This window comes from Helianthus annuus, chromosome 3 (assembly GCF_002127325.2).
Source record: "Helianthus annuus cultivar XRQ/B chromosome 3, HanXRQr2.0-SUNRISE, whole genome shotgun sequence".
Taxonomy (NCBI): Eukaryota; Viridiplantae; Streptophyta; class Magnoliopsida; order Asterales; family Asteraceae; genus Helianthus; species Helianthus annuus.
Window position 1 is genome coordinate 153756931 of NC_035435.2, and position 20956 is coordinate 153777886.

A 20956-nucleotide genomic window follows, 5' to 3' on the forward strand; every position below is an offset into this window, starting at 1 on the left:
TAGATATAGTAGTATGTCAGTTGAGTATTGAAATGATTGCCCATCATCTTTAGTAGAGCTTGTTTGTTGTCAGTTTGTAGGCGTGCCACTTAGAAATTCAGATTGATCCTCAACGATCATATTACGAATGAGTATACATGCAATCATAATTTCCCCCATCATATCCTTGTCCCACACAAGCCATGGGTTTCGAAGAAATGCAAACCGAGCTTCTCCAAATGCAAACCCATGAATGATATATTCCATAAGTGAGATAACATGTCCTATTATATTCCCGACCATTTACGATGTAACTCACATTTGGTGTTGGACCTGACATTAATGTTATGGCACGTACATGGTTTTTCGAAGAATGCGTGCCACATTTGTAAGTCATATGATGCAACGACTTCCAAAAAAAATTTGGTTTACCATTTCTACCTGTATATTGCCTAGCCCGAGCGGTGAGGCAGTTTTGTCATTCCCAGGGAATACACCCAATGCTGCCTACCATTCCTGGGAATCCACGTTCTGCCCTATCATGGAGTAATCTTGCTAAATAATGATCATTTGGCCTTCTAAGTTACTCTTGATCGAAACATGAAATAACACCTACTTCGAACTTTATAGGAGACGCCCTTGTTACAGTTTCACTCATCTGAAATATTCATCAGGTGCATCAGGCATCGGCTGATCTCCTATATGCTAACACTCGCAGAGTTCCAGTACACTTCGCAATGGTGAAAGGCCTTGTCTACCCGTGGCATCACGTTTGTGTTGAAAATATCTATAATTTGTTGTAACAGCGGCTACTATATGCAGGACTAGTGGTTTTTGCATTCGAAATCTACGCCGAAAGGTTGCTTGATCATGTCGAGTTTTCTTTTGACATTGTTTTTCTTGCTCCATGTCAAGATTTCTTTTTAAGAGTTCATTCTCGTTGTCTCTAGCAAGCATTAATGCATAGAGTTGTTTAACAGCTCCATTAGAAACCTTACTTTTCCCTTCTTTTAGCTGCATCTCTATGTGTTGACACTAAATTGTTGAATCACCACTATATGGCATTTCTGGGTTGGAATAGTCCTCTTTTTTAGTACTCCTTGATCTTTTCGTACGACCACCAATTCATTCGTCCTCTACTTCACATTCAAGGCGATAATGTATTGTATCACGATGTATCTGTAACTCCCACTTCGGGTGTTTACACATAACTTTATTAAAAACAACAGGATCAACAAACTTGCTTTTAACTTCATGCTCATAAATTTTACGAGCTTCACCCTCAACATCTTTCAGGCTCATTCCACTTTTTATGCGGCGATATGCTTCCCTATACACACCAACCCACTTTTGGACACTTTCGTTAAGCCGTTTATAATGACCATTCATTTGTCCTACATTCCTCTTACCAAGCTTTTCTAGATTTTTTGCATGAGCTTCATCATACAACTTCTTTACTTGTGCCCACAACGATGTAGATGTATGGTTTCACAGATTTTATTTTCACTAGCAATATGGCATGATGGCATTAAAACAAAATCTTCAACAATATCCCATTTAGTACTTTATGTTAGTTTTTCCGTATTTATGTGAGGTTTGAAAATTTTTCAGTGACATGAACATGACTCGGGTTTGAATAAAACATAGTATTTTCATTGTATTGACTATTCGGGTAATCTCTAGAATCTCTAAGATTCAAATAAAAGTTTGGAAATGAAAAATTCATTGTAGAAACTACAAAATCAAAACGGATTAGAGATAGAGAATCAGGAGTGAATATGAAAGTATACGAGTTTTATACAATATTTATAATACATCTAAAAGGTCTCGTCAGATTTTATACTTTTTAAATCCCATTTTAAATTAGACAATGTTAGATTTTTTAAATAATAAATTTTATAAAAAAATCTAACAAACTAATAGAATGTTGACGAGTGGCAAATAAAATAATGTTAGATTTTCATAAAAAAACCTTGAAAAAAGCAGTTTTTTAACAAAATTTATGTATGAATGTTCACCAAAAAAAACTAAACAAGATTGTATTTTAGATTTTAAAAACAGCTATATATATATATATGTATGTATGTATGTATACAGAGAGAGAGAGAGAGAGAGAAGATGAGGTTTTTGTAAAAATGGTGATTTTTGTGAGACGTGTAAAAAGAAATATGGTTAGGACATGTAGCACTAATTAAAATTAAGATTTATTGGTATAATTGTAAATGCATCAACAATTCAAATATGGTAATGAATCTCCGGTTATGAATTTGGAGAGAGAGAATCTTTGATTTAAGAGTTGATAAGCGTTTATAACATCATTCCTACTTTATTTCAAGTTTATCGTTCATAACATCATTTCTACTTTATTTCAAGTTTTTTTGCACCATTCACAAAATCAGAGCATGTTCATAACATGGTGTTTTAAATAAATTAATAGTTCAATTCATGGTGTTTCTACAACATGCATTCCAGAAGTTGCTCTTGGTATGGTGTTTTAATTGCGTATGGTGTTTTCCATCGTTCACAAACATCAGAACACATTCATAACATGGTGTTTTAAATTAATTCGTGGTTCAATCCATGGTGTTTTTACAACATGTGTTCCAGATGTTAAAACACCATGTCTTGAATCACAAATACAATGTTTCATGTTGTTTAAAACACCATGCTTGAATCTTATTACAGTTCTTTCAGATGTTAAAACACCATAACTCGCATAGCAATACAATTATTCTAAATGTTAAAACACCATGGCTTGAATCACAATATAATGTTTCTAGATGTTAAAACACCATGACTTGAATCACCATACAATGTTTCCAGATACTAAACACCATGCCTTTAACCTTAAAATATTTCTTCCAGATATCAAGTAAGAAACACTTGCGTGAACACATGGTGTATTGTACCCAAGCGCAATCAAGCAATGAACAATTAGGAGATGAGGAAATCATCGAAGAAAGAAGCCGTGGATGTTGTTAGAAGGACGTCTAGGGTTTTTTTTGGTGTCTGGATGTCGAAATCTACGATCGAGTATGGTGGGGAAGGAGAGAATTCCTATTTTTTTGCATAAAAATCGTGGAAATAGGATGTAACTGATATAGTTTCTTAATTTAAATTATGTTTATTGACACTTATACCCCTATCAAGTCAAATAAATCACAAAAATTAATATAATTTACTTTTTTGCCATTGTGATCTCAGCCATTAAAAGTTAGATCTAAGGGTGTAAAACATTTCTTACACTTCTCACAAACTTGTCATTTTTAAAGGATCCTTAATATATATATATATATATATATATATATATATATATATATATATATATATAGGGAGGGGCTCATGCGAGAACCACCCTTATTGTGAGAACCTTGAGAACCAATGTGAACACAACCTAAAATAGCTAAAAAAACCTAACCCCCACCCCCCCTCCCCAAAAAACCTAAACCCCCCCACCCCCCCCCCCCAAAAAAAAAAAAAAAAAAAAAAAAAAAAAAAAAACCTAACCCCCCCCCCCCAAAGCTAAATGCTAAAAACTAAAACCCCCAAAAAAACCTAAAAAAAACCTAACCCCCCCCCCCAAAAAAAACCTAAACCCCCCTCCCCCACCCCCCCAAAAACCTAACCCCCCCCCCCCCAGCTAAAATGCTAAAAACTAAACCCCCAAAAAACCTAAAAAAATCTAAAAAAATCAAAAAAAAATCTCTAAATTTTTTTTTAATATTTTTTTAAGCTCAAATTGCTACTTTTAGTGGCAAAAAAAATTAAATTTTTTTTTTTTTGCTTCGAAAAGTAGCGATTTTTATATAAAAATATTAAAAAAAATGTTTTTTGTGTGATTTTTAGCTATTTCGGCATTTTTGGTGTGTTCACATTGGTTCTCGCGGTTCTCACAATAAGATGTGGTTCTCGCATGATCTTCTCCCTATATATATATATATATATATATAGGGGATGGTTCAAATGAAAACCACTTTTATTGTGAAAACTCGAAAACTAACTAAAAAAAGCCTAAAAAACACACAAAATTTTTTTCAATTTTTTTTATAAAAATCGCTAGTTTTTATATATAAAAAAAACTTTTTTTTCAAAAAAAAAAAAAAAAAATTTTGTGTAGTGCACATGTGTAATAATACACATGTGCACTACACAAAAAAAATTTTTTTTTTTTTGAAAATTTTTTTTTATATTAAAAAACCTGCGAAATTTTGATTGCAAAAAAAAATTAAAAAAAAAAAAATTGTATGTTTTTTTGGCTTTTTTTAATTAGTTTTCGAGTTTTCACAATAACTAGTGGTTTTCATTTGAACCTTCCCCTATATATATATATATAGGCAGAGGATCCTGTACATTAATCTAATTTTGTGAGAAGGATGAGAAATAATGTGGTGATGACAAGTGTCCTATATCTAAATTAATTCAAAAGGGTAAATTAGTAATTTTCTATTTCTTTCAATTAATTGATTAAAAGATAACTGACCAAAATAACCACCACCCTTTATTATAGGAATTCGAATTTAAGAATTAATCTATGAATTTGTGTCATCTCGTTCACCGGTTATTAATTCTGTAGTGTTATATAATTCTGTAGTGCAACCACCATTCAGAACTGTATAGTGTTATATATTTTTATATAGTGTTATATAGTGTTACATGGTGTTATATGGTGTTATATAATGGTTTTTAGTGTTATACAATTCTGTAGTGTGATATAATTATGTAGTACAACCACCAAAAAACACTATATAACACCATCAATTATTAATTCTGTAGTGCAACCACCATTCAGAACTGTAAAGTGTTATATATTTTTATATAGTGTTATATAGTGTTACATGATGTTATATGGTGTTATATAGTGTTCTTTGGTTTATATAGTGTTATATGATGGATGCACAGTGTTGTATTTTTCTGGTAGCATGTCTATGATGGATGTATAGTGTTATATAGTGTTATATAGTATTACATAGTGTTATATGGTGTTATATGGTGTTACATATTGTTATATGGTATTATATGGTGTTATATAGTGTTATATGATGGATGTATAGTGTTATACATTTCTTGTAGCAGTTACGTATTTCTGTATTTTTAGAATTTAGGATCGATAGAATTTAGCAATTAAATTTGAATCGCTAGAATTTAGGAATGAATCACTAGAATTTAGGAGAGATTACCTAATTTAAAACATATACAAAGACACTATTACCCTTACAATTTTCAAATCAGTCCATATAATTAAAACACAATTTATAATTTGGTCCCTATTGATTTCAACCATTAGATCAAAGATCGAATGGTTTAAAACACTTCTTACACTTCTCACACTTTGTACACTATCTCTACCCTATATATATAGGGGAAGGTTCATTTGAGAAGAAAATTTAATTGAGAAGAAAAAGAACAAAGGGTAATTTTATAAAACATTAAATAGTTTTTTCACCTATCTCATTTATTTTCATTTTTTACTAATTAATTAGTCATAAAGACTAGTATCCTCCACACTAACTTTTTTTGCCAACACACATCAAAAGTTATCTTACATATTTCGAAATTCATCTTACACGTTGAAATTTATCCTACACAACTCGTAATTTATCCTACACAACAAGTAATTTATCCTACACTTTAAATTATTATTTTTTTATTTTTTTGAAAAATATATATTTTGAAGATAAGTTACAAAAAAATTAATGTAGTTAGCTATTAAAAAGGAAGACTACAAATTAATGACCTATGTAGATTTACCAATGTACCCTTATAGTAACATTAAATACTTATATTAAATGAAGTAAAATACAGCATTATTATTAGTTGAAATTTCTTCTTTTTTTTCCTTACAAAAAAAATTTTCTCATTTAAACTCTCCACTATATACATATATAGGGTAGGAGTTGGCTACAAAGTCTGTTTTTCTTTCCTATGAAGTGTAAAAAGTTATAAAACGCCATAATGTCAACCATAAAACACACTCAAAACCCACAAATAACAAAGTGAAGATTACTAAAACGCCATATTTGTGGGTTTTGTGTTGTGTTTTGGATGATAAGGCTTTAATTATCGAATGACTAACATTAGCGTGTTTTATGTTGATTATCATGTTGTGTTTTATATTCATACTTCTATGATGGTGTGTTTGAAGTTTCAAAGTTAGGGTTTGGATATTGTGTTTTAGTGATCTTCACTCTGTTATTTGTGGGTTTTGAGTGTGTTTTATGGCTAAAATTGCGGTGTTTTATGACTTTGTACACTTTGTAGGAAAAATGGACTTTGTAGCTCAACCCCACCCTATATATATATGGATTGGGTAAAATAAGAACCGTACCGAGTTGTGAGAACCGTAAGAACTCTTGTGAACCATTGATCAAGATGAGTTAAATGACTAAGGGGGTGTTTGGGATTGCGTTTTCAACCTGATTATTTGATTATTGTGTTTTGAAATCGCAAAAAATCTATTTTGAGTGTTTGGTAAAAAATTAATAAAAAGTGATTTTTTACGTTTTGTAGAGTTCAAAACGTGATAATCCATAAGTAGGTCACCCCTTGCTACAGGAAAACGTGATAATCCAAAAACTGATTTTTTACGTTTTCACTTATTTATTTTTTTGAAATATATATACTTGCCAAACACTCAAATAGTTGATTATCTGATTATTGTGACATAAAACAACATAATCAAATCCAAACAATGTTGATTATCTGATTATTGTGATATCAAACAACATAATCAAATCCAAACACTATCTTTCTGTAGCACGTTTTGTTACAGCTAATTATCTGATTATGATTATTCAAAACGCATAATCTATTTTCAAAACTCAACCCCAAATACCCCCTAAGATTTGTTTTGACTTTTGACAGGGGAAATGTGTTTTTAATATAAAAAAGTTATAAAGTACAGTCAAAGAAATTTTTGACATTTTACAATTTTGTAAAAAACAAAAACATCAAATCAAAAATTCTAATAATCTTATTAGATAACATTATCAAATTTTCATATTAACATCATCAAAAGATAAGAACATTAAGAAATATTATATTTTACACTGTATTTTTGAGTAGCTTTGCCAATCCCCCCTCCCATCAAATTTTATATATAACTAATCGTTTTAAAGAAGAAACAGGAAACCCACAATATATGGCAATCGCGTATGTAGGGCTAGCCCATTTGGTAGATACATATGTCTTTCAGATGTAAGGTCCCAGGTTCAAACATGAGCAAAGGCGATTAATTTAGAATTTTTGTGATAGAGTAGAATAAGCGTTGTCATTCAAAAAACAAAAACATAATACATGGATACCAATATGAGATGAACATGTGTCAAGCTTATGAAGATAAATGGGTTGTAAGATCACATGGTCTGGGCGTGGAAAAGTGAAGTGGTGGCCCTTCCACACCGGGAACACCACCCCTTATGGTGGTGTGAATATGGCGTGGTGGTGAGGGCGGAAAGTTTTCCACCGGCGTGGGGGGTATTTGGGTTGTGAGGTGTGTTTTTAATTGGTTGATGGTTTTTTTATGAAAAAGCCACACTTCCACGCCTCGTCCCACTCCTCCCGTTTTTGCAGCACGCCACTATTCTGCTAAAGTGTCGTCCACATGTCGCATAACATCCATCTTCATGCCCCTCCACACCGTAGTCTAACCTGGGTCGCTGGAGTGATTAGGTTGTGAAGGTTTGACGATTTTTTTTCTTAATCTCTTTTGCCGACCAAAACTTTGGAAAGTCCACAATGGGAATGATCTAAGACTATACGGAGTGGGCATGAAGGAATGGCGTGGAAGCCACTCCACGCCAGGTAAACCAGCATGTGGGTGGCGTGGGGGAGGGGCGGGAGGTTTTTCACCGGCGTGGAGGTGCTTGTGGGGTGTGACGTGGTGGATGTTGATGTCTCTGGAATTATATTAATGTTTTTTTTAAATTTAATAGATTTCTTTTTTTTAAATATAAAATAAATACAAAAAGTGTGTGTCACGTGTCGAATAACGCCACTCTTTCACGCCCCATCTCACTCCATTTTTTGCACCGCACCACTTTTCTGGCGCATGTTGACGTGATTACCACATGTCGATTAACGCCGCCTTTTCAAGCCCTCCACTCCAATTTTCTAAGTGCGAACCGATCTCCTGAAGTCAAATTTGTCGACATTTTTTCTTCTGTTACCTCTAACGTACTTATTGTCTTATTGAGTTATTTCTCGTTGGCCTTCATGGACTTTTAGCAGCTCCGACATATTAATTATTGGCCCATGCGAATTAATTTAAACCCAAATTTAACTGTTTGTTTCTTTTAGTAGGTCTCTACTCATTCTCCACAAGAGTTACTGTATGTACTGTAATCAAGAAGAAATTTCTTTTTAATGCCAGCTTCATTTGAGAACTTTAATTAAATTCAAACTTGATTGATAGAGTTTTTTTTTTCCATTTAATTTCATTGGTTTAACTCAAATTATTTCAAACCTCTAAAATAGAAAAAAATAATACACAATAATATATTATAAAATATCCAATATCTATACATTTCTTAAAAAAGTTAATAACAAATATGTAGTATATATTAAATTAACCAGAGTATGGGGTTAGACTCTAATGGTACGAAGGGAGTTCCATAACCAAGAGGTTGTGAGTTCAAACCTTACCTAAAACAAAATAGAGGGAAACTCGTCGTTCAAAAAAATAAAATAAAAAATTAAACATCTCAAAATGTTTCGGCTTTAAACAGTTCACATTGTGTCAAGTTAATGCCTTTGCCATGCATTTTCACATTTTTTATAAATCATCTTAAAAATTATAGACTAAACTATTAGCTCATGAGTTTCTTCTTTGGCGATTAACACTACCACAAATTAGGTTTGGCTTCAATGATTCTAGTGATTTGACTTCGTTTCATTCGTGTATGCTTAAAACCCAATCTTGAGTTTATAATCGCAAAAACAAAACAAATAAGTAAGATAAACAATGAATTTAATATGCAAAAGAAGACATATCGCCTAAACATATATGTATAAATATAAGAACATATGTATAAATCATGCTATAAAACTAATAACGTTATTTTCTAGATTCATGCCCATAACTTGTAGACATGTTACTTTCCTGGCAACTCAAGTTGACATGTGTGATGGGAGACTCATTAAATTTGGTATGTTAGGTTTGAAATTAAATATATTACAAAATGATTACGGTCAGATGTTACAAGTTGTCATGTTCACATATCTGCCTAATATCTTTGAAAAGGTCAATATATGCACAATTTTTTTGGCAAAAAGTATATCAACCTCATTCCATGATTTCAAAATTAACCGAAACTATTTAGATAATTTTAACTAAGTAAAAATCTTAACAAAAACAACTAGAGTTGTCAAATACAACACAATATAAGACTTCAAACCCGACTTCTGATTTGTAAACACCTACATCATCCTTTCACCATGATAAGCCATCTTATTATACCATCTTATATGTCATCTTTCGACAACTCGCCGTCTCTCTCTCTCTCTCTTTCTCTCTCTCTCTCTCTCATACATGCATATACCTCTGATTTGTAAACACCTACATCATCCTTTCACCATGATAAGCTATCTTATTATACCATCTTATATGTCATCTTTCGACAACTCGCCGTCTCTCTCTCTATCTCTCTCTCTCTCATACATGCATACACCTATCCTATGCATGACTCCGGGTTGAGACTCCTTTTGGAGCAAGCTCCCTCACCATCAAGACATGGACTCGATCATTTGGTTGTCAAAGTTTGTAATTTAGAGGCTTGGAATTAGGGGTGTTCTTCGGGTTATTTTTCGGGTTTCGGGTTTTTCGGGTCGGGTTGTTCGGGTTTTTGTTAGGAAAATGTGACCCGATAACCAACCCATTTAAAGTTCGGGTTATTCGGGTATGGGTTACTCGGGTTCGGGTTAGTTCGGGTCGGGTTGTTCGGTTTTCGAGTATAGATGTAAAATGAAAAAAAAGAATGTTTTTTTAGAAAATATCATCATATATATCATGTTGTTAAAAAAAATATCATCACATGTTCAAACGTCATTTAACAATATGGTATGATAATATTCAAAAGTCTTAAAACTTAATGTTTCAATTACAAACACTCCAAATCAAATCGCATCTATAAAAAAAGACAACTAATGTTCGGGTTTTTATTCGGGTTTCAAGTTTTGGGTTATTCGGGTTTTTGGTTGGGAAAAAGTGGCCCGATAACCGACCCATTTAAGGTTCGGGTTGGTCGGGTTTGAGTTGTTCGGGTTTGGGTTTTTTGGATATTCTCTAATTCAGGTTCAGGTGACTTAGATTTCGGGTCGGTTTTCGGGTTTCGGATAAAAAAGATCAGCCCTACTTGGAATGATCTCTCTTTAAGTCTAGAATAATGCCGAATTGACTCTAACCAGCTAATATGGAGAAACTTTCTTTATTCAAAATATGTGAAAAGTCTAACTTGCTACCAATATCTTGAAAGACCTTTATTTACCACACTAGATAAACATAAAGTGTTAAAGTTAGTATATACTTTGTGACCCGTTACCAAACAATATATACATAAACGTATACAAACTAGTGGGATTACACGTGCTTCGCAGCGGGTTTCGTCAGTATCAGTTTGGTTTGATACGGTACCAACACTCAGAATAGCAACCGAAAGAGATACGCACAAGAAGATATCGACACATGTTTTACATTGATAGAAAACCATAAAAAATGAATACGTTCTTCGGCTGTAACGGTTCGATTCGTCACACTGAAGTTATCATACCGCCACTCGTTATAGCAACGGTATAAAAATACTCCATTGCGAATACAACTCTATTTTCAACAAACTTTATACCACCACGTCAATAAAATTAGAAAAATAAATACGGTACCAGTACCGATGTAGTTCAGATGGTATCGGCCCAATTTTTCTCACGATAAAGAAATAAAATCGGCTATATTTACTCGTTCAGATATAAAGTTATAAACGAAAAACAAAATATACTTAAAAGTAGTAGTAATAGTAATACAATAAAGAAAAATCAAAGTTAAAAAAATAATAAAAACTATTAGTAAATGTAAAAGTAAAAAAAATAACAATAAAATAGTAATTTATTGTTAGCTAAAATTTCTTGATACTTAATAAAATATATTATAAATGTTAGTGTACATCCTCTTTGAAAATGTTAGGATATATAACATAGTGACGGGTTCTCTTGTGAACTTCATTTCTAGATAGAGCTTAAAGAATTAATATTAACCACTCATTTTTCTTAATTTTAAAAATTTAAAAGTTAACAAAAACGGTAAAATAGTATTTTATCAATTGGTTTCAATCTCATATTAATTAAATAATCAACTAAATGATTAATTATTTTTATCTTTATTTCCTCTTTGATTCATTATCTCTAAAAGTTGTTTTTTACGTTGTTATACATATATTAAAATCAAACTAATCAAACTAATCTTCAATCTTATAGTTAATTTTATTTAAAATCATCCATTTACATGTATGTAAACGCTTTACATATATGAAATCACTAGGTTAGAACCTCGTGTATTACACGAATTGAATAAATGTAATTTTATATATTAAATAATAAAAAGTTATATCTTTATGAACCCCGTATATTATACGGGTTAAATAAATATAATTTTATATATCAAATAATAAAAAAGTTATATCTTTAAAAACCATGTGTATTACACAGATTAAATAAATGTAATTATGTATACTAAATACTAAAAACGTCGTATATTTAAAAAACCCGTGTATAATCGGGTTGAATAAATCTACCAAATAATAAAAAATTGCATCCTTAAAAACCCTGTATATTACACGTGTTTAATAGATCTAAAAAAGAGTTATATCTTTAAAAACCATGTTTATTACACATATTAAATAAATGTAATTTTGTTTATTAAATACTAAAAACGTCCTATCTTTAAAAACTCGTGCATAGTCAGGTTGAAAAATCTACCAAATAATAAAAAAATTATATCCTTAAAAAACCTCGTTTATTACACGTGTTAAATAAATCTAATTTTACATAGTAAATGATAAAAAAGTTATATCTTTAAAAACTTCGTGTATTACACGGGTTATATAAATGTAACTTTGTATAGTAAATAATAAAAAAAATTATATTTTTAAAAACCCCGCGTTTTACACTAGTTGAATAAATATAATTTTGTATACCAAATAATAAAAAAAATTTACATTTTTAATAAATTAGGATAACATTTAATATTAATTTCTGATTTATATATTTAGTTTTATACGAGTTGAATAAATATAATTTTGTATACCAAATAATAAAAATGTTATATTTTTAATAAATTAGGATAACATTTAATATTAATTTATTATTTATATATTTAATTAATATAATATAAGTAGGAAAGAGAGGTATTTGTTTTAAAATTATATTAAATTAATAATTTAGATTTGAGGATAATATTTTATTAATGTATGATAAGATTTAATATTAATTTATTATTTATTTAGTTAATATAAGATAAGTATAGATTTGAGGATACTTTCAATGAATGACACGTGTACAAAAGTTAATTTCTTTTATTATAGTAGATAGAATAGATACTATTTACATATTCTTGAAACTGATCATCAAGTTCTTAAAAGACTACCGTCTATCTATACTATATAATAAAAGAAACCACTTTAGGAACAAAAGTCATCATATTAGGCCATCTCTTATAGATAATTATTATTTTAGTTTAATCTCTTCTAATTAATTATAGATAACCCTCCTACTAAATATTACTTAATTTAATATCTTATATTATAGATAACTCTTCTACTAAATATTATTAGTTTAATATCTTATGGATAATTATTATTTTGTTTAATCTCTTTCTCATTTATAATATTTAAATGTTTTGTTTAGTTTGTATCAAATAAATTTTACGAAACTTAAAATAAAACTAACTAATATTATTTATCAATTCTACATTTATGGAGTTTTAAATAGAGAGTTAAATTTATTGAAACTTCGTTAACAAATTTTGCATCAATAGAATAATCTATTTTTATCACGAAAACCAAACTTTGTATTAATATATTAAATATTTTTATTTTCACTATACAAAATTATATTTACTCGACCCATGTAACACATGAGGTTTTTTAAGATATAACTTTTTATTATTTGATATATAAAATTAGATTTATTAAATTTGTACATTACACCGGGTTTTTTAAGGATATATATTTTTTATTATTTAGTACAAAAAAAATATATTTATTCAAACCGTGTAATGCGCATATTTTTAAAGATGTAATTTTTTTATTGTTTGGTATATAAAATTACATTTATTCAACACGTGTAATAAATGAGGTTTTTTAAAGATGTAGTATTTTATTATTTGGTAAACAATATTACGTTTATTCAACATGTGTAATACACGTGATTTTAAAGATATAACTTTTTTATTTGTTATATAAAATTACATTTATTCAACCCGTACAATATGCTTCTTATAGATATAACTTTTTATTATTTAATATATAAAATTATATTTATTCAACCCGTACAATAAATAAGGTTTTAAAGATATATTGTTTTATTATTTAGTATATAAAATTTATTTATTCACCCCCATGTAATACACAGGGTTATAACCTAGTTTATATATATTTAAATCTTCATATTGATCATCAATTATATCAACTTGATCAATTCTACAAATATAAGATAAGACTTCATACTAATCGTCCACTTTTCAAAGTGATAGCTGTTTTACATATATGTAATCTTCATTCGTATCGGTATTGTCGTGTTTTAAAATATACATGGGGAGGGTTATCTTGAGAACACTAAATATTGCGAGAACCGTGAGAACGAATGAAAAAACCAATCAAAACCAATTTTTTTAATACAAACCTCATTTTAATTAAGATACAACATCAAAAAAAGAATTTACAACATTAAATAATTCATTTCTCCTTTCAAAATCACTCTTTTTAGATTTTTTACACATGTGTAAATGTAACAGATTTAAACATGTGTAAATGACAAACTTACACATGTGTAAATTTTCTTTATTTACGAATTCACGTAAATTTAAACGTGTAAATTAAATTTCTAATATTTTAGAATTCACGTAAATTTAAACGTGTAAATAAATGTAACAGATTTACACATGTGTAAATGGCAAACTTACACATGTGTAAATTTTCTTTATTTACGAATTCACGTAAATTTAAACGTGTAAATTAAATTTATAACATTTTAGCGTTCTCATTTCGAATGATGTAAACTTACCTTGAAATTGTGCTCCAAACGATGAAAAGTGTTTCAATTCGGGTGTTTAAACTTTCAATTAATAAAAATCAAGTCGTTTGAAGCACCATTTCGAGTTAAGTTTTACATCAATAGACTTGTATCCTCGTTCTGATCAAAAGCCCTAATACGTCAATTTGTAATTCGGAAAAAAAAAAAAACTTAACTACTGAGAACCAGTGGAGGAAAAATAGGTAAAAGCTGAGACTTGCATGTGGAATATTCAAAGATAAGATTGACAATGGCCAATAACATCTAGTTGGGATTATTAAAGGCCAATTCCCCAACAAAATACGGAGAAAAGGTAGATAATAAACTTTTGGATCTTCTCAAAATACCCTTTAAATTTATTAAAATGTATCTCAAAATTCCTTTAACTATGATACTGTCATTAGTGTTTTGAATCATTGATCACATTGTGATGAGTTTTGAAAGTTCCCAAAAAAAATATAGAGTACTCAAATGATAATTACAATATATATAACACGTACAAATATACATGCATGCTTGTATCTCTCTCACACATGCACACATATCCATAGATGCATGATACATTTTAAATGCTTCGTTTAAATACTTACATGTTTAACCCTAAATTTATTTTAATAAAGTTATTATATGATTTCTGAACTTTGATAATTTTTTAAATAATTTATGTTTATACCTCTGAACTTCAAAAGATTTATCATACAAGTTTGATCATATGACGCGTTCAATGTTTATTTTCATAAAGTAGTTGGTAAGAGGGTCATTTCGGTGATTATTTTAAATGATACACTTAGATTTCACATTTGTGACATTGTTAATATATCTCTATATATTCTACCCAGAATCAGAATCGCTCTACAACTTTTTATGGAATCAACAAAAAAAATTATTGAGAAATACATTGGCAATAACGAAACAAATAAAGAAAAGATTAATAAAACAAAACAAAATCAAATTGACTTTATTTCGACTACGACTATAAAAAAGGCTTTTGATAATCTTAGAAATAGTAAGCGGAAGTCAAATATTTTTTTTGAGTTATCTTACTTGTTACAAAAATATGTATTTTTAAAATTATCACAAACCCAGGGTATTAACTTCAATAAGTTAAGATCTATTCTTCAGTACAATGGAATGGACCGTCTTTAGAATTTTTTTGGAAGACAAGGAATCTTTGATTACGAAACATATCTTTCAGACTCTGAGCGTTAGCAACAGTAAAATAATATAATACAGTGTTCTGCACTTAGATCCACTTTTCTGGTTCGGTATGGGTTGAAGCTGTCTTTGTTTTTGACCTTTTCAATGCATGGCCGTCGGTGCCCGTTTTTATTTGAGCGTCAACGGGACACAACCACGTTCCCGACGACTTTACTAGTATAAAAACCAAAATCCTCCCACTCCGAACCTCGTCACTGAAAGCTACCCTTCAATTTTCTGATCCACAGTTGCATGCATTTACGTTCAACTGTCTGAAGTAGCTGTTCACATATATATACATATAATCCAAGGTATGACTCATTTGATGTTGGAAATTTTGTTGTAGATTGCTAGATACAATGTTCATGTCATTTATACATATAGTCACTGAGTGTTGATTTTATTTCGTAACACTCGATATTGCTGGCTATATACTAGTAGACTTTTGAATACGAATTTAATAGAGTTCAACTGAAACCTGTTTACATCTTTTTATATCTTAACGTCATCTTTGAAGTCTCGACTCGTATCACGTTAGTCATCAATCAAAAGCACATTTTTTTTCCAATGCTACGTCTCTTTAAAAAAATAGAATTAATATATATATATATATACACACATATACACAAACAAACATTTATAATAACAAAAACATAATTTTATATAGTTTTAAAACTTTAAGTAATTACTATATCTAAAGCGTAATATTAACTTTTAAACTAACTTCCACTCACAATATTTGAACGATGGTAGCTTTTTCATAGGTTAATATATATTTTTTTAAATTACACTGTACAAACGAGTATTATATTCTCATTAATTTGAGTACTATAGTTTTATAAATTAAAAAAACTTGACATGCTAGGTTATTATCAGTATTTGTGTTCCCGCCGCTTCTTGCGAGCACCCCACTAGTGTGTGTATATATTATAAAAATGTTGGTTGTGTGAGAGAGGGCCCACCATCTCTCGTCTACACCCATTTGTATTTTGTGGAAGAACGTACAGCCAAATGTCCCTCTTTGGACGTCTCCTCCCATCCAATGGTGCCGTCCTCTTTTTTTTAAGTCTTTATATATGCATATGTATTTGATAAACTTTAATACATAGTTTATCTTGAAATCTTTAGGCAGTAGAAGGTATGATGAGGGTATGCATAGTTTTAGTGGGCTTACTATGCCTGTTGAGCATTGAAGCTTATGAAGTTGGACTCACTTTTCTGGACAGTGCTGTTGCTCAAGGAGCTGGTAAACTAACTACCTTTATCTTTCCACTATGAAATATTTGATTTCATTTTATACTTTGTTATTTTAAATTGATATGCACTGGTTGACTAAAAGTTCATGATCATTTTGATCAGTTTGTTTGGATGGAAGTGCCCCTGCATATCATATGGACAAGGGATTCGGTGCAGGAATCGATAACTGGTTGGTTTTCTTCGAGGTTGGTCCATGATTACAAATTATAATGACTACAATATGCTTCTCACTTTGAATATTTATGGGTTTGATGATATATACTTATTTATACATTTGGTGTATAACAATCCATAATGGTTAATCAGGGAGGAGGTTGGTGCAACAATGTCACGAATTGTCTTGCTCGAAGAGATACGCGTTTAGGTTCCTCCAAGCAAATGTTGACAACCGAGACCTTCTCAGGGATGTTTCACAACAAGCCTAAATATAACCCTGGTACACAGCCTTAATTTAGTTATCTTGTTTAATTTTTGGAAAAGCAACATGTGGTTTGTTTATATATATTTGTATTTTGTTTTCAGATTTTTATAATTGGAATAGAATCAAGGTTCGGTATTGTGATGGAGCCTCTTTTACCGGTGATGTGGAAGAAGTTGATCCTGTAAGTCATAGTTTTAACATCAACTACTCACAGAAAAGAAAAGAAGTGTTTGTGGAAGCACTTAGTAAAAATGTTGCAAGTTTTGACGTGTTGCCCGACCCGGCCATTCATCTAAACCGCCCATTTCATATCCTTTATTTTCCAGAAAACCAATCTTCACTTTAGAGGAGCAAGGATTTTCCGTGCTGTTATTGAAGATTTATTAGCAAAAGGAATGAAGAACGCGACGAATGTAAACTCATTTTTTAATTTTAACCATTTCTTCCCCTTTTTCACATATATTTTGTTTTTATTCACATATATTTTGTTTCTAATTTAGACTTTTATTTTGCAGGCCATGCTTGCTGGCTGTTCAGCTGGTGGACTGACCTCCATACTGCAGTGCGATAACTTCAGATCACTTTTGCCTGCAATCACTACAGTGAAATGCCTTTCGGATGCTGGTTTCTTCATTAACGCGTAATCTTTCATTAAAATTTGATATCTTAGCTTCACTTCATTGTTAACTTCAACAATGTAACAAGTTGGCATTATTGGTTCATAAACAGGAAGACAGTTATTGGAACAAGTCACATTGAAGGCTTCTATGCAGATGTTGTTAAGACACATGTACCTTCTAATCCCCTCTAATTTACTTTTTTTTTTTTGTAATTCCTTAAACCATTAATTTGTCATTAATTTTTCTAACTTATTGTTTTTTCTGTAACTGTCGATATGTAGGGATCGGCTAAAGTTTTGTCACCAGCCTGCACTTCTAAAATGAGTCCTGGTTTGGTAAGAACAGATATCATGAAAGCTACCTTATTTGTCGGTATTTTTGTATGCCTTAACTAACATTTTGTTGTTTTTGTAGTGTTTTTTCCCACAAAACATGGTGCAATACATCGAAACTCCAATTTTTTTGATCAACGCCGCTTATGATTCATGGCAGGTTAGGCAAACCTCCATATAAACAGTAGTAACTAATGTATGCACTTGATTTTTAATAGGTTAATTTCGAGTCTCTTTGATTTAATTGTGATATATAATATTTTACAGGTAAAAAATATATTGGCTCCGGGTATTGCTGATCGAAAAGGAACCTGGCGCGATTGCAAACTTGATATAACAAAGTGTTCATCTGCTCAACTCAACATCCTGCAAGGTTCACTCTTGTGTCTTTTAATACCTTTAGCCCACAATATGGATGTGTTGGGTAACAGGTCATTCTATTACGGGTTGAAACATGTTAATTCATTTTATAAACAATTAATGAGATAATTATGCTTATAAACATTATTATTAAAAACAATAGTCTAAATCTTAAAGTAAAACAATGTTATTAACGTTATAGTGCATGTTTGTGGCAAATTCCACAGGCTATAGACAAGAGTTCTTGAAGGCGTTGACTGGATTCGATAGTTCTCCATCGAGAGGAATGTTCATCAACTCTTGTTATTCCCACTGTCAAACTGGAATCCAAGAAACATGGTTGAGAAATGATTCTCCGTTGTTGAGCAACACGGTATATAGCATAATAACATAAGTTCCATGTAAAGTTATCGTTTTTGGATGTAATGTGTGTTATGTGTTAACCTTTATAACAGACTATTGCAAAAGCTGTTGGAGACTGGTATTACGAGCGGGCTACATTTCAACAGATAGATTGTCCATACCCATGTGATGAAACATGCCATAACCGTGTTTTCGACTAGAAGTTGGCATTGTTTGTTGATTTTGAAGAACATCACCCAAGATATATGATTCAGTATACAGTATTCTTTGACGTGCTATAGACTGGATTATATGCATATATCAAATATTCAACCTCTCAGTATGGTGGGGAAGTTTAAGTTATTAAAATTTAAGATATGTTTGTAAAATTATGTATCACCAATGTATTCATTCTTCTTTATAATTATTCTAATTAATAAATTTTGTTCTTTGTTGGCCCAGATTTATATTAAAAACACACACACCGATATTTCCTGGAAACTTCCATGACTGCTTTCTGATTTATCATGAACGAAAACCACAAGACAAAACAATGATCCTAACCCCTATTTATAACACCAATAACTTGCATCCTCCTCCAACTCTAATTCCTGATAATACTCAACATATTGTTATAATAAACTCTTTAACATATATCTCCTAACACTTGAACAATAAATCAACATATATCTTGACTTTCATGCTTTATCTTGATCTTTTTTCATTTTCACTTGTGAAGCGATTCAACCACCCTAACTTCTTGGTTCACCCATATAGACCTTTTTACAATCAAGATTAAGTCTTCATTCTTCTTGTTAATCTTGATTTTACCTCCAAGATCCTTTATTCCAGGTATTAGCCATTTTTGATCCATTGATCTATTCACAATCCTCAACTTCTTGGACTTGCCAACAGGAATCATAACTTGCTTTTCATGTCATCTCAGCAACCTTGCTTCTTTCATCTTCCTTTTCCTTAACTTGCTTTTATTCTTGTTATTTCTTGTCGATCAAACTATGATTGAACTCAGTTAGAAAGAGTTCTTAATCACCTTTAACTAGTAAGAGTAAGTAGGGTATTGTATCCACGAGAAGTTAGTGGAAAGCACAAGAAGTTAATTGATTTGTTAAACTGGACATAAAAAGTTAAATTTATCATGTGAATGATTTGTTTGTTTGCAAATAAGGAAAATGATAAATTAATTGAATTTGAAACAATAATGAGAAAAAGGGGTACTCATGGGTTTTAGATATATGAAGTTAACTAGGTTAGTTCCCCGTGTGTTACACGGGTTGAACAATTTAAACTATATAATAAATATTTATTGTAAATGGAAATTAAAGACGGAGACATTTATATATATTTGATAAATAATGAAACTAATAATAATAGTAAAAAAATCTCATACATGTGTACAGAGTCGTCTGTAAGAATTCATGTACCCTGTTTGAGCTCAAAAAAATATGTTCTTTCGTAATGTTTTAATATTATTATTTAATTTTAAAATAAAATGGGCATTGGGCTTAGTAAGAGCATGTTTGGTTATGTTTTTTGAACAACTTATAGACTTATTGGGGTTTTGGAAAAGTCAGTATGCAGTGACTTATTGACTTATTGGTTTTTTCCTCTCACATACACCCATATTGTCAAACATCATTTTGTAGATGCCAATGGGTATTGGGCTCACTAAGAGCATGTTTGGTATGCTATTTAAAAAAATTAACATAGATATCGGGTTTTTTTTTTATAAAAAACACCTGCCCCTCGAAATCACAGACCCTGTGCGGTGGTCCTCTCCGCACACCCTTATCACCGCCCATGCATGTGTATACTCATTTAAGTAATTGATATACATTTGATGAGATCCTATATTTTTTTGTATTCAATTAACATTTTTCTATTTAGTATTATTTGCAATTATTAACATTTTTCTAAATGTATATATAGAGCATTTGATGAGATCCTATATTTTTTTTGTATTCAATTAACATTTTTCTATTTAGTATTATTTGCAATTATTAACATTTTTCTAAATGTATATATAGAGTATGGATGTTACTGAATTTTCGAAGAATAATTTTTAATTTTGACATATATATTCAAACTTATAATTATATAATGTAGTCATGAATTTTAATAAAATCCAAAAAAGCGTGAAACCCTTTTCAAATTTC

The 20956-nt window shown here is 30.5% G+C and overlaps 1 protein-coding gene across 1 annotated transcript; it reads left to right on the plus strand.

Annotated features, from left to right (window-relative positions):
* The first annotated feature begins 16540 nt into the window (after positions 1–16540).
* On the plus strand, positions 16541–19218 carry LOC110930181 (pectin acetylesterase 8). Its single transcript, XM_022173417.2, has 12 exons — positions 16541–16696; positions 16810–16892; positions 17014–17143; positions 17230–17309; positions 17455–17541; positions 17644–17768; positions 17858–17918; positions 18030–18083; positions 18163–18240; positions 18348–18453; positions 18668–18813; positions 18896–19218. The coding sequence occupies exons 1-12, from the start codon at positions 16591–16593 to the stop codon at positions 19001–19003; spliced, it is 1164 nt and encodes a 387-aa protein (XP_022029109.1). The 5' UTR covers positions 16541–16590; the 3' UTR covers positions 19004–19218.
* Positions 19219–20956: the final 1738 nt, after the last annotated feature.